This window comes from Balaenoptera acutorostrata, chromosome 1 (assembly GCF_949987535.1).
Source record: "Balaenoptera acutorostrata chromosome 1, mBalAcu1.1, whole genome shotgun sequence".
Taxonomy (NCBI): Eukaryota; Metazoa; Chordata; class Mammalia; order Artiodactyla; family Balaenopteridae; genus Balaenoptera; species Balaenoptera acutorostrata.
This window is the reverse complement of record NC_080064.1, coordinates 66,985,596-67,012,362: the sequence shown is the minus strand read 5'-3', so window position 1 is coordinate 67,012,362 and position 26,767 is coordinate 66,985,596. Positions and strand designations below refer to the sequence as shown.

The following is a 26,767-nucleotide window of genomic DNA, read 5'->3' as shown; positions in this document are numbered from 1 at the left end:
AAACTGACTTTTGTGTACCTGTTTCCTAAATGATCCTTAAAAGTAACTCCTTCCCTTCACATCCTCTGCACCTGAAGCAGTAATGTCTTGAAATATTGATCTATTTGCTGCTAGCTTTCATTAATTTCATCCATCCCTGAAGGCAGAGCCACATTTTTGCCCGCTAATGAAGACCTATTTAGGGGAGCTCAGGGCCCTTTATCAGCCCTGAATTAGCTTTGCAGTTTTAATGGGATTATTACTTAATTAAATAATGTGCCTGCGTTTGCCAATGTATTTCTAAAGTGGGATGCAAGCTGCAACTGCCTACACACCCATAGGTAAGCAGAACACCTCACACAGGCTTTGTTGCCTCTCCAAGAGAGTTAACATTCATTTTACATCTGTACATGGCCAGGCACATAATCACATTCTGCAAATGTTGACTGCAGTACCATGTGCCACTGTCAGCCCTACAGCACCTCTAAGGTATTTCAGTCTTAAAATGTATTAATGCAAATGTGGAAATGTCAGCAAGCTAGTATTATGTATGCACACCAATCAATCAAAGGGGGAAAAGAGATCCATTTTGGTCCAGATTATTTTGACTACAAGACCTTTAATTCCAAAGGTGTCTGGTTTGTTGAAGGTAGCTGTTTCCCAGAAAAATATTTGGTAAGTAAAAATATAAAGGTGACCACTGCCCAAATGACCTAGAATTCCAAAGAAAACTGAGCCCCAGAAGATGAACAAAGGGCAAGCAGTCTCTCTCTCTGTTCTCTCAGCCTTTCCCACAAGGCCACCGTTTCTAACTGACAAGCCAAATAATTTTAGTCAGTAACTGATAAGAAAGCAAATTAAATTTCATTTGGTTTGAAAAAGTATTCCAATATGCATATGAGTTGATCTAAACTCATTCTAAGAAATTTAACAGGGTACATTTTCTTTTATTACTTCATGTTTTCTCAATAAGGAATCCCTTACGATAAAAATTAAAACCACTGGAAAAATGAAAAGATACCCGCCTTGAATGGAGGAGGGGGTAATATTTTTTTAAAATGATTTTGACAATTTGAAGAATCAAGTTGAGAGGCAAATTTTTCTTTGAAGAACTTAATTTAATCATTTTCCTATCATGAATAACTCTAACTACAAGGAACAATATTTTTTTAATTCTATAAATTCTACATCATAATGGTGATATAACTTCTCCATTAAAAACCATCAACAGATGAATGGATAAAGAAGATGTGGCACATATATACAATGGAATATTACTCAGCCATAAAAAGGAATGAAACTGACTTATTTGTAGTGAGGTAGATGGACCCAGAGACTGTCGTACAGAGTGAAGTAAGTCAGAAAGAGAAAAACAAATACCGTATGCTAACACATATATATGGAATCTAAAAAAAAAAGAAAAAAAAGGTCATGAAGAACCTAGGGGCAAGACAGGAATAAAGATGCAGACCTACTAGAGAATGGACTTGAGGATATGGGGAGGGGGAAGGGTAAGCTGGGACAAAGTGAGAGAGTGGCATGGACATATATACACTACCAAATGTAAAATAGATAGCTAGTGGGAAGCAGCCACATAGCACAGGGAGATCAGCTCAGTGCTTTGTGACCACCTAGAGGTGTGGGATAGGGAGGGTGGGAGGGAGGGAGATGCAAGAGGGAAGAGATATGGGAACATATGTATATGTATAACTGATTCACTTTGTTATAAAGCAGAAACTAACACACCATTGTAAAGCAATTATACTCCAATAAAGATGTTAAAAAAAAAAAAAACCTGATGACGAAAATTAGCACTTGCCTCCAGGAAGCGCAGGCAAATCAACCAAAATACTTTACACAAAAGTGAAATTATATGGACATTGCTTTTTCCTCACCCCTTCATGCCTGCAGTGATGTATACCACTTAACTTCCTCCTATTTACTTAGGAGAAAAATATTTAAAACATTTGTTAGGATATAACCAACACACACTTTGTGAGCATGTACCTACACAAATGCTTGCATAAAACACCTTCTTTGATGCAAAATAATCTTAAAATGTTTACAGTAATCATATTCTGGTTGTGCTGTTATTTTTATTCTAAAAGTGTTGTGTGTATGCTGTGGGGTAAAGCAGATGAGTATTTACATTGGTGTCTCTAGGACCTGTGATTGTCAGCATGGCAGAAAGAAGAACAGATGTAAGATAGATGAGGTAAGATAAAAACCTGGTAGACCTGAATTTGTATTGGAAGTTTCAGTTTGAACTCAAAACGATTTTATCTTTAAACAATATATACAGCATATTTTGTTTATATACCAGCTCTGTCCAATGAAAAGACCATGAAACAAAGACCAATCCAGTAGTAACAAGCACGTGTAGTGCCAAGATTATGCTCTCTTCAATACTAAAAAGACGAAAGTTCTTTGGAAAAAAAAGTCTGAATCCACGTTTGCATCAGGATATGTACAAGAAGAGCCTGAAACATCCTATAATACCAGGAAGCAAAGAAGACTTATAAGACTTTGTTTTACAAGACTACTAAAGACATGTCAAAAGGACTCAAATTCCAGTCTGAAGAGGTTCCCACAGCTCAAAATAGGACAGTTAAGCATAAGAACACAATTGGAATGAATTAAAATATTTCAAATATGTTTAAGTACATAAGTCAATATGTAAATACTGAAAATAATAAATTTACTGGTCACTTTTGGAGAATGATAGGGCATGAATGCCTTAAAACTAATAAAGAGGAGATTGGTTCAAGATGGCAGATTAGAAGGACATGCTATCACTCCCCCTTGTGAGAACACTGGAATCACACCTAACTGCTGAACAATCATCGACAGGAAGACACTGGAACTCACCAAAAAAGATACCCCACATCCAAAGACAAAGAAGAAGCCACAGTGAGACAGTAGGAGGGGTGCAATCACAATAAAATCAAATCCCACAACTGCTGGGTGGGTGACTCACAAACTGGAGAACACTTATACCACAGAAGTCCACCTACTGGAGTGAAGGTTCTGAGCCCCACGTTAGGCCTCCGAACCTGGGGGTCCAGCAACGGGAGGAGGAATTCCTAGAGAATCAGGCTTTGAAGGCTAGCAGAATTTCATTGCAGGACTTCAACGGGACTGGGGGAAACAGAGATTCCACTCCTGGAGGGCACACACAAAGTAGTGTGCACATCAGGACCCAGGGGAAGGAGCAGTGACCCCATAGAGACTGAACCACACCTACCTGCTAGTGTTGGAGGGTCTCCTGTAGAGGCTGGGGGTAGCTCTGTCTCACCGTGAGGACAAGGACACTGGCAGCAGAGGTTCTGGTAAGTATTCCTTGGTGTGAGCACTCCCAGAGTCTGCCATTAGCCCCACCAAAGAGGCCCGGTAGGCTCCAGTGTTGGGTTGCCTCAGGCCAAACAACCAACAGGGAGGGGACCCAGCCTCACCCATCACAGGACAAGCAAATTAAAGTTTTACTGAGCTCTGCCCACCAGAGCAACAGCCAGCTCTACCCACCACCAGTCCCTGCCATCAGGAAACTTGCACAAGCCTCTTAGATAGACTCATCCACCAGAGGGCAGACAGCAGAAGCAAGAAGAACTACAATCCTGCAGCCTGTGGAACAAAAACCACATTCACAGAAAGACAGACAAGATGAAAAGGCAGAGGGCTATGTACCAGATGAAGGAACAAGATAAAACCCCAGAAAAACAACTAAATGAAGTGGAGAGAGGCCACCTTCCAGAAAAAGAATTCAGAATAATGATAGTGAAGATGATACAAGACTCAGAAAAAGAATGGAGGCAAAGATCGAGAAGATGCAAGAAATGTTTAACAAAGATCTAGAAGAATTAAAGAACAAACAAACAGAGATGAACAATACAACAACTGAAATGAAAAATACACTAGAAGGAATCAATAGCAGAATAACTGAGGCACAAGAACGGATAAGTGACCTGGAAGACAGAATGGTGGAATTCACTGCCATGCAACAGAATAAAGAAAAAAGAATGAAAAAAAATGAAGACACCCTAAGAGACCTCTGGGACAACATTAAACGCAACAACATTCGCATTATAGAGGTCCCAGAAGGAGAAGAGAGAGAGAAAGGACTCGAGAAAATATTTGAAGAGATTATAGTCGAAAACTTCCCTAACATGGGAAAGGAAATAGCCACCCAAGTACAGGAAGCACAGCGAGTCCCATACAGGATAAACCCAAGGAGAAACATGCCGAGACACATAGTAATCAAATTGGCAAAAATTAAACACAAAGAAAAATTATTGAAAGCAGCAAGGGAAAAACGACAAATAACATACAAGGGAACTCCCATAAAGTTAACAGCTGATTTCTCAGCACAAACTCTACAAGCCAGAAGGGAGTGGCATGATATACTTAAAGTGATGAAGGGGAAGAACCAACAATCAAGATTACTCTACCCAGCAAAAATCTCATTCAGATTTGATGGAGAAATCAAAAGCTTTACAGACAAGCAAAAGCTAAGACAATTCAGCACCACCAAACCAGCTCTACAACAAATGCTAAAGGAACTTGTCTAAGTGGGAAACACAACAGAAAAAAAGGACCTGCAAAAACAAACCCATCACAATTAAGAAAATGGTAAAAGGAACAAACATGTCGATAACCACCTTAAACGTGAATGGATTAAATGCTCCAATCAAAAGACACAGGCTTGCTGAATGGATACAAAAACAAGACCCATATATATGCTGTCTACAAGAGACTCATTTAGACCTAGGGACACATACAGACTGAAAGTAAGGGGATGGAAAAAGATATTCCATGCAAATGGAAATCAAAAGAAAGCTGGAGTAGGAATACTCATATCAGATAAAATAGACTTTAAAATAAAGAATGTTACAAGAGACTAGGAAGGACACTACAGAATGATCAAGCGATCAATCCAAGAAGAAGATATAACAATTATAAATATATAAGCACCCAGCATACGAGCACCTCAATGCATAAGGCAACTGCTAACAGCTATAAAAGAGGAAATTGACAGTAACACAGTAATAGTGGGGGACTTTAACACCTCACTTACACCAATGGACAGATCATCCAAACAGAAAATTAATAAGGAGACACAAGCTTTAAATGACACAGTAGACCAGATAGATTTAATTGACATTTATAGGACATTCCATCCAAAAAAAGCAGACTACACTTTCTTCTCAAGTGTGCATGGAACAGTCTCCAGGATAGATCACATCTTGGGTCACAAATCAAGGCTCAGTAAATTTAAGAAAATTGAAATCATATCAAACACCTTTTCTGACCACAACATTATGAGATTAGAAGTCAATTACAGGGGAAAAAACGTAAAAAACTCAAACACATGGAAGCTAAACAATACATTACTAAATTACCAAGAGATCACTGAAGAAATCAAAGAGGAAATCAAAAAAAACCTAGAGACAAATGACAATGAAAACACGATGCTCCAAAACCTATGGGATGCAGCAAAAGCAGTTTAAGAAGGAAGTTTATAGCTACACAAGCCTACCTCAAGAAACAAGAAAAATCTCAAATGAACAATCTAACGTTACACCTAAAGGAAGCAGAGAAAGAAGAACAAAGAAAACCCAAAGTTAGCAGAAGGAAAGAAATCATAAAGATCAGAGCAGAAATAAATGAAATAGAAACAAAGAAAACAATAGCAAAGATCAATAAAACTAAAAGCTGGTTCTTTGAGAAGATAAACAAAATTGATAAACCATTAGCCAGACTCATAAAGAAAAAGTGGGAGAGGACTCAAATCAATAAAATTAGAAATGAAAAAGAAGTTACAACAGACACCGCAGAAATACAAATCATCCTAAGAGACTACTACAAGCAACTCTATGCCAATAAAATGGACAACCTGGAAGAAATGGACAAATTCGTAGAAAGGCATATCCTTCCAAAACTGAACCAGGAAGAAATAGAAAATATGAACAGACCAATCACAAGTAATGAAATTGAAGCTGTGATTAAAAATCTTCCAACAAACAGAAGTCCAGGACCAGATGGCTTCACAGGTGAATTCTAGCAAACATTTAGAGAAGAGCTAACACCCCAAACTCATTCTATGAGTCCACCATCACCCGATACCAAAACCAGACAAAGATACTACAAAAAAAGAAAATTACAGAAAAATATCACTGAGGAATATAGATACAAAAATCCTCAACAAAATACTAGAAAACAGAATCCAACAGCACATTAAAAGGATCATATGCCGTGATCAAGTGGGATTTAACCCAGTGATGCAAGGATTCTTCAATATACGCAAATCAATCAATGTGATACACCATATTAACAAATTGAAGAATAAAAACCATATGATCATCTCAATAGATGCAGAAAAAGCTTTCGACAAAATTCAACACCCATTTATGTTAAATACTCTCCAGAAACTGGGCATAGAGGGAAACTACCTCAACATAATAAAGGCTATATACAGCAAACCCACAGCAAACATCATTCTCAATGGTGAAAAACTGAAAGCATTTCCTCTAAGATCAGGAGCAAGACAAGGATGTCCACTCTCACCACTACTATTCAACATAGTTTTGGAAGTCCTATCCATGGCAATCAGAGAAGAAAAAGAAACAAAAGCAATACAAATTGGAAAAGAGAAGTAAAACTGTCACTGTTTGCAGATGACATGATACTATACATAGAGAATCCTAAAGATGCCACCAGAAAACTACTAGAGCTAATCAATGAATCTGGTAAAGTAGCAGGATACAAAATTAATGCACAGAAATCTCTTGTATTCCTATACACTAATGATGAAAAATCTGAAACAGAAATTAAGGAAACGCTCCCATTTACCATTGCAACAAAAAGAATAAAATACCTAGGAATAAACCTACCTAGGGAGACAAAAGACCTGTATGCAGATAACTATAAGACACGGATGAAAGAAATTAAAGATGATACCAACAGATCGAGAGATATACCATGTTCTTGGATTGGAAGAATCAACATTGTGAAAATGACTATACTATTCAAAGCAATCTACAGATTCAATGCAATCCCTATCAAATTACCAATGGCATTTTTTTACGGAACTAGAACAAAAAAATCTTAAAATTTGTATGGAGACACAAAAGACCCTGAATAGCAAAAGCAGTCTTGAGGGGAAAAAACGGATCTGGAGGAATCAGACTCCCTGACTTCAGACTATACTACAAAGCTACAGTAATCAAGACAATATGGTACTGGCACAAAAACAGAAATACAGATCAATGGAAGAATATAGAAAGCCCAGAGATAAACCCACGCACCTATGGTCAACTAATCTATGACAATGGAGGCAAGGCTATACAATGGAGAAAAGACAGTCTCTTCAATAAGTGGTGCTGGGAAAACTGGACAGCTACATGTAAAAGAATGAAATTAGAACACTCCCTAACACCATACACAAAAATAAACTCAAAATGGATTAGAGACCTAAATGTGAGATCGGACAGTATAAAACTCTTAGAGGATACCATAGGAAGAACACTCTTTGACACAAATCACAGCAAAGTCTTTTTTGATCCACCTCCTAGAGTAATGGAAATTAAAACAAAAATAAACAAATGGGACCTAATGAAACTTAAAAGCTTTTGCACGGCAAAGAAAACCATAAACAAGATGAAAAGACAACCCTCAAAATGGGAGAAAATATTTGCAAACAAATCAACAGACAAAGGATTAATCTCCAGAATATATAAACAGCTCATGCAGCTCAATATTAAAAAAACAAACAAGCCAATCCAAAAATGGGCAGAAGACCTAAATAGACATTTCTCCAAAGAAGACAGCACATGAAAAGCTGCTCAACATCACTAATTATTAGAGAAATGCAAATCAAAACTATAATGAGGTATCACCTCAGTTAGAATGGTATCATCAGAAAATCTACAAACAACAAATGCTAGAGAGGGTGTGGAGAAAAGGGAACCCTCTTGCACTGTTGGTGGGAATGTAAATTGATACAGCCACTATGCAGAACAGTATGGAGGTTCCTTAAAAAACTAAAAATAGAACTACCATATGACCCAGCAATCCCACTACTGGGCATATACCCAGAGTAAACAATAATTCAAAAAGACACATGCACCCCAATGTTCATTGCAGCACTATTTACAATAGCCAGGTCATGGAAGCAACCTACATGCCCATCGACAGACAAATGAATAAAGAAGATGTGGCACATATATACAATAGAATATCACTCAGCCATAAAAAGGAACGAAGTTGGGTCATTTGTAGGGACGTGGATGCATCTAGAGACTGTCATACAGAGTGAAGTAAGTCAGAAAGAGAAAAACAAATATAGTATATTAACACACATATGTGGAACCTAGAAAAATGGTACAGATGAACTGGTTTGCAGAACAGAAATTGAGACACAGATGTAGAGAACAAACATATGGACACCAATGGGGGAAAGTGGCAGGCGGTTGGGGTGATGGGACGAATTGGGCGATTGGGATTGACATGTATACACTGATGTGTATAAAATGGATAACTAATAAGAACCTGCTGTATAAAAAAAAATAAATAAAATAAAATTCAAAAATTCAAAAAAAATATCTTATAAAGAGAAAGAATTGGTACTATCTTGTATCTCATGGTAACCAAACGGTTAATGAGACCAAGTTTCTCTTTATAAGGTATATCAGTTAATAAATGAAAAAGAAATGATAAAATATCTCCATTCTGTAATCTCTAATGAACTATTCGATCTAGACAATGATCATTAATGAATGCTAACATAAAGAGACAGAAAACTAGACGGTCTTCATCCTGATAAAAGTATCACCTAATAGTCTTGATAAATTCTTTTAAAAAATTAGACCCGAATCCAATAAATCCTCAATATAGAGATACCGAAGTAGAAGTATCATGGGGGTGCAATCAGCACAATCTAGATTGTGGACAAATGACTAGGTTTTTTTCAATAATAAAGGGAGAGAGTGGGAGAGAAGAAGCCATGTGTTAAGAGAAATATAGGAGACGTATCAATTATTTGTAAAGCCCTTATGCTAATCCTGATTTGAACATGCACAGACCTTAACACTAATCCCGATTCAATTAACTGTTAAAAATATTAATGAGGGGCTTCCCTGGTGGCGCAGTGGTTGAGAGTCTGCCTGCTAGTGCAGGGGACACGGGTTCGAGCCCTGGTCTGGGAGGATCCCGCATGCCGCGGAGCGGCTGGGCCCGTGAGCCACGGCTGCTGGGCCTGCGCGTCTGGAGCCTGTGCCCCGCAGCGGGGGGGGCCGCGATGGTGGGGGGCCCGCGCACCGCGATGAAGAGCGGTCCCCGCACCGCGATGAAGGGTGGCCCCCGCTTGCCGTAGCCGGAGAGGGCCCTCGCGCGGACCGAGGACCCAACACAGCCAAAAAAATAAATAAGTAAAAATAAATAAATAAAGTAGCTATAAAAATATTAATGAGATCATTGGAGAAATTTGAAAACAGACTAAATATATATTGTTATTAAGAAAGTATGCTGATTTTTCTGTAGGACAATGGCATTGTGTTTATTTTTAAGAATCTTTATCTTTTAGAGATACATGCTGAAATATTTATGAATAAAATAATATGATGTCTGGCATTTGCTTCAAAATAATCCTTGGGGAGGGAGAAAGTGTACAGGGGTATAGATAGAACAAGATTGGCTATGAGTTAATAATTATTCAATCTGAGCTGTGGTATACAGCAGTTCATTACAGCATTAGTCTCCCTATAAGTCTGACATTTTCCTTCATAAAAAGCTAAAAAATATCCTTCTTTGAAATCTGGCAGTGAACATCAGGTCACTATGGGAAATCTTTAACAATAAAATCCACACAGCTAAATTTAGGGTACAGATTTAAATCATTGTGGAGATTGCTGCCCTTGAGGTCGTTTTGGTCGACCTTTTGTCATCCAACCAGATTCTACCAAAACCATCCGTTCTGCTCATTTCTAGCATAGATGTCTTCTTTGGTCTGGTTGCAGTATTCAGTGAAGCACCAGACAGGATTAGACTTGGGGAAGAAAATAGCAAGAAAGCATCATAAAATCATTTTGACTTGTTTTTTCTACTTTTATTTTGGTAACTCTCCCAATTGAATGATACCTGCAAATTAATTTTACCGAGTGCGCTTTTTCCCACTATACAAACAGCTTTCCTCATCACAGCCAGTAGGAAAATGAATCTCCCAAAGCTATTCTCTTCCAGTGCTTGTTGTACAATCAACACATCTGTGACAGTGCTGTCTCACTGAAAGCTCACAGCAAAGCAAGCATGATATAAACACATGGGGACAGACAGCATGCTGAGCTCTTCTCTGATACCCCAGAATTTTTCTAGGGCTTATAGTTATGACTAGGGCATACCCTGAGGGCTAAATGTTACTAATGAAAAACCAAATATACCTAATTAACTGCACTGCTCTGGGCTAGTGAGAGACCAGAAATTTCCAAAGCCACTTGAGAATGGTCGTATTTATATAGAATGGTGCTACATGTGAGAGTATTTCTTTGAAGCACATACCTACTCCTTTTATCCCTAGTGCCTGTCTCTTTGGACTGTTTATGCTACACTGATTCAAATCCTAACACTGGGATTCTTCTTGCTAACGCTGAAGTGGAAGGGGCCACTATCATGGCTATTTGTCTTGCATTTCATTAGAAGCTATGCATTTTTGGTGCTCAGAAGTAGAAAACACTAAATTCCACCTACATTATCAGTAGGAGAGTTGAGCCAGATACGATTTTAAAATAATTATCAACATTTAAATTATACCCAGAGACATCAGAAACTCCCCTTCTCAAGCACACACTGCAATATAGTTGAAAGTTTAAATTTGATAATAAGGAAGTATAAAAGACAAGATATTTTGAGGAAATCAGAATGCTAATATTGGAATTATAGTCAATGCTCAATTTATCCATGGTATTACACAAAAAGGCAAAATTCACAGTAATTCAAACTTTCAGCAATCAGTTTCAATATTTTCCTTCAGCAGTTCTTTATTAGAACTAGATATATGAACTAAGGTAAACTGATTTATAATTCTACTTCTCTCTCACATACTGGTTACCTTTCTAAAGAGGGAGGAAAAGTGGTGAGCAATAGTTATACGGGAGAAGAGGAGGAGGAAGAGGGAGTAAGGGGAGGAAGCAGGAAAAGTAAGGAGTAGGAGAAGAATAAGACAGGCAGGCCTCGGGAAAGGTGGTTTACAGAATGCTGCAGAAAACCGGATGTAATGAAAAAAATGCAAATTGGTTTTTAGATCATTGAGTGAACGGTATGTATATCTCATTTCTCTTCAAGAATCCACTGTTAATGATTTTAAGGAATGCATAGTTTCAACATGGTATTCCACTTAACATGTTAAATGCTAAGTTATGGTGTTCACGATCGTAGGACCTATTTGCAGGCAAGAAGCTATGCAACCTTATTAGAGAATCAATAGCTTGTTCTGTTTCGTGCTCTCAGTAAATTTTTGCCACAGCTTCCAAAGAAGTTTAGGTCCTAAAGTTCTCTCACATTTCTATTTTAAAACAGAAATGTGTAGACTTCTTTCGGCTAAAATCCAATTTATTCAATAGCAAATTGAGCTAAATAAGAAGAAATCTAAAGATATCTTGGAGAAGCAGCCAGTGTTTTTTTGGAGCCTCAAGCCAATCAAAAGGGAGAGAACAGAAGGTGGGGTAGGTGGAATAAATGGGGCCTAGCTGCTGGCTCATCAAGTAATCATAATAGTCAAAAACATATAACAATCAGTTTGAAAAGTTACTCTGTTCATTTGATAGCTGGCAAAAGAACTCAGCAAAGATTTACCATAAAAGACAATAAGGCTGCTTTTCAGAGGACTCACCTGTCTTTCCCGGTTTCCTTCTTAAACACTCCATCACAGTAACTCATGCGCTTCTCTGTGGTCACGTAAATCTGGGCATTGGGATAGATGTCAACAGTCTTTTTCAACATGTTGTAAACAATGCCATTGCCGTCTTTCCTCATATTGCGGAAAGGGCCCCAAATAACATAAATAGTAGCATTTGCTTCCTTGAAAAAATAATCAGGGTTTTTCAGCAAAAGAGGAACGCTGGTATGGGATACAACTCGAATCATTGTCATGCGGCCAACATCTTCTTCATAGCCCTTGGTGGGGGCATTGTTCATTCTCCAAATGCAGGAAGACTGGTCTATCTCGTTCCCCACCTTCTGGCCAACCATCTGACCTGAGTTTGACACTATGGCACAAAGCTTACAGTCCAGTTGCAAAGGCTGAAAAACAAGAAGAGAAACAGGGCGGGGGGAGAAATGTGTAAATTAGTAAGTTCCATCTATCCAAAGAAGTTTCTCTGGGAAAACAGAAAATCCAGATATTGTGCATAACTGCTGAGTGTGGGAATACCTCTGAAATATATTTATACCAAACCAACAGTAGTTGTGTTGCACTTTAATTTATTATTTAATTATGCCTGTCTATTAGACGGTAAACTCAGTAACAGCAGAATCCATGTGTCTTCTTCATTTTAACCCCACTCCCCAGAAGTCCCTGGAATACTATAGTAGCTCAATATATAGTGGTTAAGTCAGGAAATGAAAGCAATTTAATTTAGATAATTAAGATAATTTATTAATTAAGATAATTTATTAGGACCCTGAACTTAATATTAGGGAAGAAATGGACTTTTCCAATTCATCTAGAATTACTGATTTAGTTGAAAAGAGAAAAGCAATCCAGAAGAAACATATCAACATACCAACAGGTTCAATCTAGGTGGGCAAATTGAGTAGCAAAGAGACTCAGAAAAGTCACCAGGATAATTATCACACAACTGTCAATGGTAGGGACTCAAAGTAGTTATTTGACTAACTACTAACTACTATGTACTATGTTCTAGGGGTTGGGGATTCAGCTGTGAAAATCTTAAACAAATATCCCTGCCTTCACAGAGCTTACATACAAGTGAGGGAAGAAAGGCAACAGACAAATCTGCACAGTATATGTTAGATGGAGGTAAGTGCTAAATAGGGAAAATTAAAGCAAGGAAGGAGGTAAGGATGTATCTATGTGAATGTATGTGTGTGTGTTGGTGGAGTAACCAGAAAAGGCCTCAGGAAAAAATTATATTTGAGGAAAGACTTGAATGAAGTAAAAGGGCTGACCATGGGATTTTGCAAAAAAAAAAAAAGGCATTCCTTCAAAGCAAAAGCAAAAGTCACTGCAAATACCCCAGGGTAGGAGAGGAACAATAGGGAGGGCAATGTAGCCTGGCAGAGCATTGAGAATAGCGAGTGAGTACTGGGGCAAGAGAGGTGTCAGGGGAGCCATCACTAAGGGCCTTTTACTTAAGAGCCACTGAGGGCTCTGCGCAGGGGAATGACTGATCCAAATCACATTGTAACAGCTTTGGCTGCTGTGTGGAAAACTGACACAAGGAAGGCAGGGGTAGAAACTGTGAGAACAGGATGCTGCCATAATCCCAGCAAGAGAGGATGATGGTGTGGACCAGGTTGGGTAGCAGAGGAGGTGGTAAGAAGCTGGTCACATGCTGGATATTTTCTGAAGGTAGGGCTTGCTGGGTTGACCAGTAGATGGAAGGTGAGATCTGAGAGAGAGAAAGGAGTCAAGGATAACTTCAGATTTTTAGCCTAAGCAATTGGAAGCCTGGAGCTGCCTTTAACTGAGAAGGAGAAGGCTTCAGGAGAAACAGACCGGGGGAGGAAGCAGGAGCTCATTTCCAGACCTGTTAGATATAAGGTGACTTGAACATAGACTCCTGCAGCAAATGTTATAACAAAACTACTCAAGCAGCTTTTGTTTATCTTCCTGATTATTAAAGTAATATGGGCTTGCTGTGGAAAACTTGAAAAATATAAAAAGAATTAAAATTCTCCATATTTCCACCACTCAACAACTGCTACAATGTTTTGTAGTATTTTCTTCCTTCTAGACATGTTGAGAAATACCATTTATACAATTTGGCTGCCTTGATTTTTCAATTAATTTCACATCATTAAACTTTCCCATGTTAATAAATAGTCCTTAGAGATATATTTAATGCCTGCATAATATTCCATTGTATGGATATACCATAATGTACCTATCTGTCTCTTTCTGGGCATTAGCTATTATCTGATTCTTTTCTATTACAAAAAAATTGCTTTGATGAGGATCCTTATGCTTCCCATTGTATTCTGGATGCTAACAGTTATTACATTAATTTAACTTTACTTCTTTGATTTCGTTTTTACGGTACACTGTAAAACACACTAGAATGACAAGGTTATTTGAGATGTCAGATTAAGAATTTCAAAAAAACTTGGGGCTCCCCTGGTGGCGCAGTGGTTGAGAATCTGCCTGCCAATGCAGGGGACACGGGTTCGAGCCCTGGTCTGGGAGGATCCCACATGCCGCGGAGCGACTGGGCCCGTGAGCCACAACTACTGAGCCTGCGCGTCTGGAGCCTGTGCTCCGCAACAAGAGAGGCCGCGACAGTGAGAGGCCCACGCACTTCGATGAAGAGTGGCCCCCACTCGCCGCAACTGGAGGAAGTCCTCGCACAGAAACGAAGACCCAACACAGCCAAAAATATAAATAAATTAATTAATTAAAAAAAAAAAACTTTACTTATGCAGCCCACAAAGGTCCATTTGTGAAGTGCCTTAAAACTCTGCTATGAGAGGGACTGTCCATCACTCCTGCTACAGTAAGATTTGTGAACTAAGGTGGGCAGCAGGTGACCCAGGCACCAGGTTAGAGTAGGTCCGCTCAAAGTGGGTGAGTATATTCGGGCACCAGGTTAGAGTAGGTCCGCTCAAAGTGGGTGAGTATATTCGGGCACCAGGTTAGAGTAGGTCCACTCAAAGTGGGTGAGTATATTCGGGCACTTGGAAACGGGGTTCTCTAGGTTGGTGCCATAGTGAAATCTTCACCAATGGGCGAATGGAGGCACGGGGGCCGCCTCTGAGAGTCAGGCATTGATCTGAGCCCCTTCCTCATGCACCCAGGAGCCCACAGTCTTCGGGGATGATAAGGAAGAACACAAAGTTCTTCCTGCCGGGCGATTTGCAGCTGGGCCTGACGTCCATCATACTTAGCTGAGTCCTCCAAACTCACTTAGAGTCACACAAATCAATGCCTGATTTAAACTGTGTGGGTCACGTGGCGCATTCCAACTTATCACCAAGATGCATATGGTGCAGGGAGGTTAGGTTCCATTTACTGTTCCAAGAAGTTGCTTCACTGTACGATAAAAGCATTTTGAGGATACGGCCTCCACACATTAAAAAAAAAAAAAATCAAAAAGAAAAAAGAAAGATATAAAGCAAAAGCCTTGGATGTGCTCTAATCTACAACATGTAGCAATCTGCATTGGATTTGCAAGTCATTGAAGTGAATTAGCTGGTTCTGCTGTAACAAAGCTTAATTTAACTCATAAAAATCAGTATACTGGTTTCACTTGACAATTGTGACCTCTGAGAGTGATCAATTAAGACATCACAATCTGTTTCATGACAGCATATCAGGATGCTGCAGCTGTGCAGTTTATGAGGTCAGCAGCTGACTAACAACTTGAGGGCGAACACTGGGAATAACAGCCTCTTGTCTATGTGACAAACATGTAATTGGGCAGGGTGCTACGAATGTAATGACTCTGGGGATAGGTGGTGATCTTTAAATTGCCCCTTTCTTTTATACTATTCGCTTGGCCATATCGTCACCACGGCCAGAGTGGTAAGAAACTTCTGCACGTCATACTTCTTGTTCTCAGACCTGCCTAGCTGTCTGGTTTCCTGAATGAGGTGCCAGGAGACATGGCTGCTTGGAGTGACTGCTCTATTTACCACTTGGTTGCAGGAACCATCTTTACAGTATGATAGGAGAGCAGGGCTAGATGACTGAAACAATCCTAATCAGAATCAGAAGCTTCAGGTAACACGAAGAGCTTGTTAAAGCACAAGGGACTCATTTATATGTTTGAAGGCACCTTCAAACTACAGTAAGCCATGATAAAAAGAAAGACGCACCTGGGCATGAATGGATGGTTTGACCCAAGAGCTGCTCTTATCTGGTTATCTCAGTTCCTTTTATTAGCTTTGTCGCTGCATCTTGTGATCTCAACTTTCTTTGTTAAAACGTCCTGCTGTTTCTTTTTTTCTTTTTTTTTTTTTTTAAAGGATTTTCTTATTTATTTATTTATTTATTTATTTATTTTTGGCTGTGTTGGGTCTTCGGTTCGTGCGAGGGCTTTCTCCAGTTGCGGCAAGCGGGGGCCACTCTTCATCGCGGTGCGCGGGCCTTTCTCTATCGCGGCCCCTCCCGTCACGGGGCACAGGCTCCAGACGCGCAGGCTCAGCAATTGTGGCTCACGGGCCCAGCTGCTCCGTGGCATGTGGGATCTTCCCAGACCAGGGCTCGAACCCGTGTCCCCTGCATTAGCAGGCAGATTCTCAACCACTGCGCCACCAGGGAAGCGCCCGTCCTGCTGTTTCTTGAGCTCGTTTATGTTATTTGATTTGAGGCCCTTGCTTGAAAATGTATTCCATATGTGTCCACTCGCTCAGTTCTGCCTCAGTAAGCAGTTTCTTTCTAGATTGAGGCCCTGGATTTTCTGAGACCTTTGGAAAGATTTATCTGGCTCCACTTTATCAAGCCTCATCTTAACTTTCAATTCTCCTTTTCAGTTGACTTGTGCCTATTTTTTTTTTTTAAAGGATTTTCTTATTTATTTATTTATTTATTTATTTATTTTTGGCTGTGTTGGGTCTTCGGTTCGTGCGAGGGCTTTCTCCAGTTGCGGCAAGCGGGGGCCACTCTTCATCGCGGTGCGGGGACCGCTCTTCATCGCGGTGCGCGGGCCTTTCTCTATCGCGGCCCCTCCCGTCACGGGGCACAGGCTCCAGACGCGCAGGCTCAGCAATTGTGGCTCACGGGCCCAGCTGCTCCGTGGCATGTGGGATCTTCCCAGACCAGGGCTCGAACCCGTGTCCCCTGCATTAGCAGGCAGATTCTCAACCACTGCGCCACCAGGGAAGCCCAACTTGTGCCTATTTTTTGCTTCTCTTTATTAAAAACAAACTTGACCTCTTTGTCTTTTCCTCTTGTACACTCAAAACATCAAGCCAAACGCTTTGCTTGGGCTTGGGCTGTGTCTATAAACTGAGATCACCACAAATATACAGCCGACCCTGTCTAGGCAACTGTGTCACTGTTAAGAGAAAGCTCACAAATGTCAAACGCTTCCTTTTATTTGACATCTAAGACACTGATTTTTTTTTAGTGGTAACAGCATTATACAGGCATACCTTGTTTTACTGTGCTTCGTTTTATTGCGTTGCATAGATATTGCGTTTTTTACAAATTGAAGGTGTGCAGCAACCCACGTTGTCATATGATGGTTAGCGTATTTTAGCAATAAAGTATTTTTTAAATTAAGGCATGTACTTGTTTAGACATAAGGCTATTGCACAGTTAATAGACTATAGTATAGTGTAAACATAACTTTTACATGCCCTCGGAAACCAAAAAATTCGTGTGACTTTACTGCAATATTCACTTTATTGCAGTGGTCTGGTACTGAACCTGCAATATCTCCAAGGTTTGCCTTATTTGATTTGGGTATTTTCTCCCTCTGCAAAATATACTGGCTCTATACCTGCATACCTGGTAATAAACAGTCAGGTTGGGGAAAGTTAAGTATTTGGTGACATCTAGTAAACAATCAAGTAATTTTTACCTAGTACCTATTCTGTGCAAGGCTCTGTTAAGGGTAAAATAATTTTAGAATTCTAATCAGTGTGAGCTTTAACCTCACTACACAGCCTTGAGGTAGGTGGGGAAGTTTTATGATCAACTAGGGTCAATTCATAGACTAAAATTTAAAGGTCTAAGGCATTGCCTTGAAAAACAAGTCCTTTCTCTGCTAAAACAAATCTTGACGTTTGCCTCCTTATAAGAAAAAGGACTTGATTCCTGTCTGGGATGCAGGGAGAGGATGAGAGAGGGAAGAAGCAGTGTGAGGGAGATATATAAGTGTGGTGTATTATATTTATTGATATTAACATGATTGAATACATACTATGGGCCAGTCGTCCTGCTGAGCACTTTATTACATTATTCCATTCAGTTCTCATAATAAATTCTTCAAAAGTTAGTTTTTATTTCCCATTATTGAGTTGAGGAAATTGAGACAAACATGATGTCCAGTGGGTACTAGATGTCTCTCAGGTTAAAAAGAGAGCACATATTATCTTTCATGAAATGCACTCACAGCACTATTAAGAAGTGGGAGATATTAAAGAAATATTTACTATTAATTTGCACTATCCCTAATATACATATAGGCAAACACCTCAAATCTCACCCAGTATCATATTAAAATTATTTATATTAAATTATAAATTACTGTTTTTAACGATGCTGGCGGCCAAGAATGTCACCAAAACAGGACAAAGTTCTTAGTTGATGAAAGTCTTCTCAGGAGTGTTACAGTTTGCATGGGGGTAAAATTAACCTCTCCCTTCTGACAATGGCATTATGATGGCATAAGAAATTATGTAGACAATTTTTTCTTAATATTTCAGTTTGAAATACGGCTGAAATTTTAGTCTAAGATAAACTAATCATGACCAATTTTATTGGCTTTAAAATGGTCCTCCACATCTTTTCACTCAATTGGCTTTTCAAACTTTTTTTCATAGCAGCAGCGAATCGTGTTTGTTTCTGAAGCATTAAATGATTACAGTCCGTGTCCGAGAAAACAAAAGGCCATGGCAGATGTTGTTATAAGCTGGTCTCCGTGGCTAAAGAGAATACCTCCCCCTGTCGGAAAGCCTCCTTGAGGCAAATGCACTCTAGAAGCCCCCAGTGGCTGCTTTCAAGTCCTTGGGAAGCAAAGTCAGCTGGAGACGCCAAGCCCTCCTCTAACTCTTTGAGTCGCTCCCCTCTCCATACGTACGAAGGTTCTAGGACACTGGCTGCCTGGGATAGTATGCTCATCCTGTAGGTCATTTTACAGGCATGCTGATTTTTATTTTTGTCTTATCAGAAGCGTGAGCATTTAGCACAGAAATGGATTCTTGTTTGCATAAACGTTGAAGAACGTAAGCGCAAGAAATCCTTGATACTATGGAGGTAAGGAGGAAGACGTGGCTCTTCTCATCTCTTTTTAAGAGTCTGTGGTATTTTAATAATTAGATTTATTTTCCTGTGTGGAAATATTATTTAGGTGGACTCTAGAAACCAATTTACCATGACATGCCCAACTGATCCTTGCCTGGTTGAAAAAAAAAAATGACCAAAACTAACAGGTCACTCACTCTGATCGGCAAGTTTCACCTTTTGTTGAGTCACAGTCACTTTTCTCTTCAAACTAGGACACATATAGTTAAAGACTTCTTTCTGTTTTTCTGCTCTAAATGTACACACACACACACACACACACACACACACGGTCACCCTCATCCAGCTAATGAGACAGCTCACTCTCCTGGCCACTTTCTCCATCCTACTCCTTACCAACCACTCTGGAAAATTCCCCTTCTCTCTTCTTTGGGTAAGAATCTGACAAACTGCCCTTTCCTTTTTGAATGATATATTGGGACAACTGCTAAGCACTTTACATTTTAATCAGTAAGAAGAATGAAATGTTTAACCTTTGCTTTTTTCTCCATGAATAAGCTTATAGACAATACAATAGATAATTAAAATCTGTGAATTAAAACTTGCAAAACAGTGTGGTTTCCCCAGCAAAGAAAAATGGCCAGGTACGAAAGGTCACCTGTCAACCAGTTCTAGTTATTAAATCTCTGCATTTATCACTGAGGTGGCTCTACAGAAAACGAAGGTCAAGACATTAAATTATGAAACAGTCAGGATTAGAAAAGGTCACTAAAATTTCAAGTAAAATTTAACCAAACCTGCTAATTCTATACCCTACAAGTAAGCAGACACAGCCAGGGATGAAACACAGCACTGGACAGAGCTAATCTATCTTCCTACTTTAGCCCCATATTGAACATGGATTTCTATTTGATGTCTTGAAGTCTAAAATGAAACTTGCTCATCTCAAATAAAAGCAGGAGCTTCGATAAATATTTCAGAACGAAAATCATGTTTGAATCGAACCAGCTTAAATTATTGAAAACATTGTTTTATACTATTCTAAGGGTTGCTTTCACTTCAACCATGAGAATGCAATTTAAAGTGTCGGCAATGGGGCACTCCTGGCACCTTAAATGCTTTACAGGACAATTAGCAACTCACCACTCACTAATTTACTACTTTAATGTTGAAACAAATGAGATCTTTGCTTTTCATCATGCAATTTGAATGAATTTGAACAAAGCAGGTTGAACAAAGCTCTGGAGACACACTCTTCAGTTTGCTGTCATTTATTCCTCTACTCTTCCTGAATGTCTTCAGAGTTTTAGTTTTAGAGGCTTCAACATGTATAATGACGCCATTGGGGAATAGATTTTGCCTTTATTCTCCTCCATGTTCTTTTGAGGTCTTTCAAGTGAAAGGTACAAAAAAGGCATTAACAATCTGGCATTGTTTTTATTGCTTGACAAAGAAAAGAATGTATTTTAATTTTTCCTGTGTTTCAGGAATGGTTAAGCAAGCTGTTTTCATCTATACTGAGTCACTTTCAGCAGACCTCTGTGAACAAAGAATTGTAAAGACTGTTCTAGAGAGAAATCAACACAGTTCAACCAAGCCAGCCTGTATATGTACTTTTTTGCCCCTCCACAAGCCAGCTTCTTTCAGTTAATGCAGCTTTCAAAAGCAGTGTGTATAAATCATACACTATGAGTAACAGCACATAAAAAGATAAATTTGATAACCCACGGTTTGGCTCTGACTCTGTGGATTTGGGATATGGCATTTACCTTGATTCCTACCTGGTGGCATTACATCCAAGCATAAAACTTAACAGGGGGGTGCATAAAATTGTTAATGTCAAGAGATAATTCTAAAACCAGCACCATAAAACTATGTTTCTCAGTCACCGTAGATGATGTGTTCTCTTTATTTGGAGCTTCCTTTAGAAAATGGATCTGTATAATCATGAAGGCAAGCCAAAGGAAAGCAGTTTGCTTTCTCTGAACTGGTAGGCAAACAATGAGTCTTTTCAAACCAAAAAAGAGTTTTCACCTATAGACTGAGAAAATGGGAGTAACTCATATTTCACTATCACTATCAGATCATAACAAAATTTGACTGATTTTGAGGCCAACTTACCTCTGGATTATTTTCCTCTCCCTTCAGGAGGATGAGCTCAGGACCCAGTGCTAACATACTATCCAGGTGGATCACATAAAGAGAGTAAGAGAGAAAGCTGATTTATGCTATGGTATTAGTATCTCACATGTCACTCAGCTAGGGACATGGTTCTCAACTAGCTGTGCATTACAATGACCAAAGAAGCTTTTAAAAAATTATAATGGCTGGACTTCACCCCAGACTATTTGAATCAGACAACTCTTGAGGATGGTGCCTGCACGTAAGTTTTTTTTTTTAAGTTTCACACATGATTCCAATGGGCATCTAGGTTTGAGAAATATTGTCCTAGAGGAATTAGCAATGGCAAATTAGACCATAATGCCTGATAAAAAAGGATGAAAAACAAAATGGTAAATTTGGATCCCTCATGCACTAGATGCTAGTGTAGTAAATCCTTCCATTACCCCTCAAACACTGCTAGATTGGTGAGCAGCACTTAGAATTGAAATCAGTCCCAAAAGTCAGAGGTTATGAAGAACAAAGGGGAAAGATATTGGAGGTTTGCATGTAGTACCAAGCATGAGAACTTTATTTCCACAAAGATATTGTTAATTATATAGCATTAGAGGTGTTCTTTATGTTCTGGCCAGAATTTGCTTTGGAAGCAAGGAAAATCATGTTACCTTACAAATGCTCTTAATTGTCATGTAGAATTTCTGCCAGCATATAAGGTTAGTGATAAATTGAACATTCATTGACGTTCATTCAATACAGCTTCTTTGGGTTTTTTTCATCTTGTTTTATTTTCTAGAATGGAGGATGCTTTAGGGGGTTTGTAGTTTGAGAGGAAGGGGTTGGTGAAGAGGGAGTAATTGCAAATACAAGAAAAGGACCCACTAATGGAGTGAGAACCCAGGAAAGATAGGAGTCAATAATTTAAGGAATATTACTAGGTCATAAAAAGAATGAAATATTGTCATTTGCAGCAACATCGATGGACCTAGAGATTATCATACTAAGTGAAGTAAGTCAGACAAAGACAAATATTACATAATATCACTAATATGTGTAATCTAAAAAATAATACAAATGAACGTATTTACAAAACAGAAACAGACTCACAGACGTAGAAAACAAATTTATGATTACCAAAGGGGAAAAGGGTGGGGTAGGGATAAATTAGGAGTATGGGATTAACAGATACATACCACTATATATGAAATAGATAAAAAACAAGAACCTACTGTATAGCACAGGGAACTATAGTCAATATCTTGCAATAACGTATAATGGAAAAGAATCTGAAAATCCTTTTCAGAATTTTATATTTTAAATATAAATGTATTTATATTTACTTCTTTTATATTCAGATATATATATCTGAATCACTTTGCTGTATACCTGAAACTAATACATATTTTAAATCAACTATAGTTCAATAATAAATAAGTAAATAAATAAAACTTAAGAGTACAGTTGGATGAATAGCCTTTGAAAAAGTAGAGACACCTCCTCCTCTGAGACAGGAAAAAAAGAATTAAGAATGAGGAGAAACATGTGACCTTACAAGAGTGGAATACAACTAGAGTTTACTCCAGATTCCCTTATATTTCTATAAAGCAAGTAAGGGTTAATTATTGAGAGACTTAGAGGTAAGGTTAACAGACTTCAGAAGAGACATGAACTTTTGACAAAGAGAATATTTTGAGCAAGAATCAAAAGGATTGCCAATTGTGCCACAGTTAGAATTTAGAAATTATAGACTTTTGATGAATATACTATAAGGTTATGCATTCTTTCTCTCACTGTTTAGGAGCACCGAGGCAAGGATGAAGAAAGAGTTTAGCTAGCTTGATCCAGGGCTGGAGATTGAGGCAAGTGGTGTACTGAAAATTCAAAGTTGAGAAATAACTATGGGCACTAGTAACATGAATTCCAAGCTGAAAGTGGAAGGAAATGGTAGGAAAATGAGTAAATGGAAGAGATAAGGAAACAAAAATGTCTTAGTGGGGTTATGTTCCTTCACTGGAGACAGGGAGACATATGCTTGTATTGTATATCCTAAGGGTATGCTTGTTTGGGGAATAAGGAGAAAAATGTGGCTTGCAGGCTTCAGGAAAGAAGCTGTAGTATAAGTCATTCCTTCCAGTTTGGAAATGCAAAAACCAAAGAACAGAGGATATTCAAATTCATTATCATTAAAAAGTACCATGTTCTTGGATTGAAAGAACTAATATAGTTAGATGACCATACTACCCAAGGCAATCTACAGATTCAATGCTATCTCTATTAAAATACCAATGGCATTTTTCACAGAACTAGAACAAAAAATTTTACAATTTGTATGGAAACACGAAAGACCCCAAATAGCCACAAGAATCTTGAGAAAGAAGAACAGAGCTGGAGGAATCATGCCCCCTGACTTCAGAATATACCACAAAGCTACAGTCATCAAAATAGTATGGTACTGGCACAAAAACAGACACACAGATCAATGGAACAGAATAAACAGCCCAGAAATAAATTCATGCACTTATGGTCAATCTATAACAAAGGAGGTAAGAATATACAATGAAGAAAAGACAGTCTCTTCAATAAGTAGTGTTGGGAAAACTGGACAGCTACATGTAAAAGAATGAAATTAGAACATTTTCTAAAACCAGATACAAAAATAAACTCAAAATAGATTAAAGACTTAAATATAAAACCAGAAACCATAAAACTCCTAGAGGAAATCATAGGCAGAACACTCTTTGACATAAATTGTAGCAATATTTTTTTGGATCTATCTCCTAAAGCAAAGGAAATAAAAGCAAAATTTTTTTAAATGGGACCTAATTAAACTTAAAAGCTTTTGCACAGCAAAGGAAGCCATTGACAAAACAAAAAGACAACCTACTGAATGGGAAAAAATATTTGCAAATGATATAACTGATAAGGAGTTAATATATCCAACATAATATAAACAGCTCATACAACTCAACATTTTTTAAAAATCTGATTAAAAAATGGTCAGAAGATCTGAATAGATATATTTCCAAAGAGGAAATGCAGATGGCCAACAGGTACATAAAAATATGTTCAACATCACTTATCATCAGGGAAATGCAAATCAAAACCACAATGAGATATCACCTTACATCTGTCAGAATGGCTATCATCAAAAGTCTACAAATAACAAATGCTGACAAGGATGTGGAGAAAAGGGAACTCTTGCACACTATTGGTGGGAATATAAATTGGTACAGCCACTATGGAAAACAGTATGGAGGTTTCTCAAAAAACTAAAACTAGAACTACCATATGACCCAGCAATTCCACTCCTGGGTATATATTTGAAAAAAACAAAAACTCTAATTCAAAAAGATACATGCACCCCAGTGTTCATACCAGCATTATTTACAATCGCCAAGGTATGGAAGCAACTTAAATGTCCATCAACAGATGAATGGATAAATAAGATGTGGTATATCATATATCGAATGGAATATTACTCAGCCATAAAACAGAATGAAATTTTGCCAGTTGCAGCAACATGGATGGACTTGGAGGGCATTATGCTAAGTGAAATAAGTCAGACAGAGAAAGGCAAATACTGTATGGTATCACTTACATGTGGTATCTAAAAAATATAACAAACTAGTGAATAAAACAAAAAAGTAGACTCACAGATATAGGGAACAAACTAGTGGTTACCTGTGGGGAGAAGAAAGAGGGAGTGGTAACATAGGGGTAGGGGAAAAAAAGGGTTATTATGGAATTATATGAAATCATGTATGTGAAACTGTTGAAAATTGTAAAACACTGTGAAATTTAAAGAATCATTCAATAGGAGAAAGAAAGAAAGAAAGAAAAGAAAAGAAGGAAGGAAGGAAGAAAGAAAGAAAGAAAGGAAGGAAGGAAGAAAGAAAGAAACCAGCATGAGAATATCTGCTTCAGTATGTTAACTTGCAAACTTCAGATCATCTTTCTGTGTAAGATAACTAAAATAACTGGAAAAAATATAAAAACCATCTCTTTAAGACTATCCAAGACCTAACAAGATAGTGAGGAGTTGCCAGTCTGGAGAAGTCTGGAACTCAGGGAGGTACACCAACACTAAGGACTATTTTTGCCCTGGAGGCATTTGTGGCTCTGGAATAATTAGCTAAGTTCTGTTTCTGGCATTCTCCTGGGTCTAGGAGTACAGAGATCAGAATCCAGAGCCCAAAAAGGGTAAATCAACATCCACTTTGGACTATGCAGAGCCCTACATAAAGGACACCCTACATCAAGGACACAGGACAAAAATTCCAGAATTAACCATGCTCCCATAGCAACTGTTGCTGTGGGCTCTCCTAATCTAAACCAGACAGCTCCCCCACCCCATATTAGGCAAAATAATCACCATGTAGTAACCTTGTAGCATCTTGACCAATCACCTAATGCCATCCTGCCAGCAGGAATTTCCTTTGTCTTGAGGCTATAAAAGTTGGCTGCTAGCCCACAGAGGGGGCCGGCTCTCCCTGGTCTATCAGGAAGTTGGCCCGCTGTATTTGAAGCGCCCCTCACTAACTCTGCTCTTTGTTCTCCATAAACTCACTCTTTTCTAAAATACTTCGTGTCTGGAAATTCTTCTTCCAACCTGCGCGCAGACATGACAGACTAGGACTCCTAAGAGGTATCCTAAGAGTAAGTTTGAAATAAACCAGTCTTGCAAAAATCTATCATCATCTTCTTTCACGTCAATTGGTTGGCTCTGAAAACCTCAATTTTGGAAATTACATTATGTAGTCCTAAACATCTAAATGACCTTAGACACCTGGAAAAAGCAAAGAAACTCTTCCCTGGAGGAACATAATAGCACCCTAGGCCTCAAATTATTGCTACAAATAAAATTTCAAATATATGAAAAGACAAAACACCATTAGAGAAAACCAATAGAAACAGTCCTATAGGAGCTCCACATATGGAATTACAGGGCACAGACTAAAACAGCTATGTTCACTGTGTTCAAGGAGATAAAAGCCAAGTAAAAATGTTGGCAGGGAAATGAAAACTATAAAAAGTGATGGACTGTACGTGAAAAAGAACCACTTAGAAGTTCTAGAACTGATAAATATGATACATGAAATGAAGGATTCAATGAATGTATTTAACAGCAAATTAGCTGAACAAAGAGCAAACAAAGCTAAAGAGAATTAGTGAACTAGAAGACAGAAGTAACTGTTCAGAACGAAACATGAGATTTAAAAAAACAATAGGTTAAGAGACACAGAGAATACAATTTGAAGGGCTAACACAAATTTATTTGAAAGACCAGAGAAGAGGAGAGAGAGACTGGACAGAGGACAATAGCTGAGAATTCTCCAGAACTTATAAGAATCTACAAATTCAAAAGGCTCAGCTGATGACTCCCAGGCGAAATAAATAAAATAAATCAACATCTAAACATATCATAGTGAAGCTTCATAAAAACAAAAACAAAGAGGAAATTTTAGAATTAAAAGTACCGTAAAATAGCGTATAATTTGAGAGGGAGGTAAATGGAGTTCAAATATCTTAAAGTTC

At 38.4% G+C, this 26,767-nt stretch overlaps 1 protein-coding gene across 9 annotated transcripts in view; it reads right to left on the bottom strand.

Annotated features, from left to right (window-relative positions):
• The window catches only part of ST6GALNAC3 (ST6 N-acetylgalactosaminide alpha-2,6-sialyltransferase 3), a 566,847-nt gene that overhangs the window by 219,498 nt on the left and 320,582 nt on the right, over positions 1–26,767 (bottom strand). For 8 of the 9 annotated variants that reach the window (XM_057531128.1, XM_057531126.1, XM_057531137.1 and 5 more), the window contains one exon: positions 11,858–12,267. In XM_057531128.1, the coding sequence (XP_057387111.1) occupies positions 11,858–12,267 (410 nt within the window). Of the gene's footprint in view, positions 1–9,804; positions 10,019–11,857; positions 12,268–26,767 lie in introns of those variants that run through there. The other variant, XM_007182354.3, reaches the window with a different exon arrangement.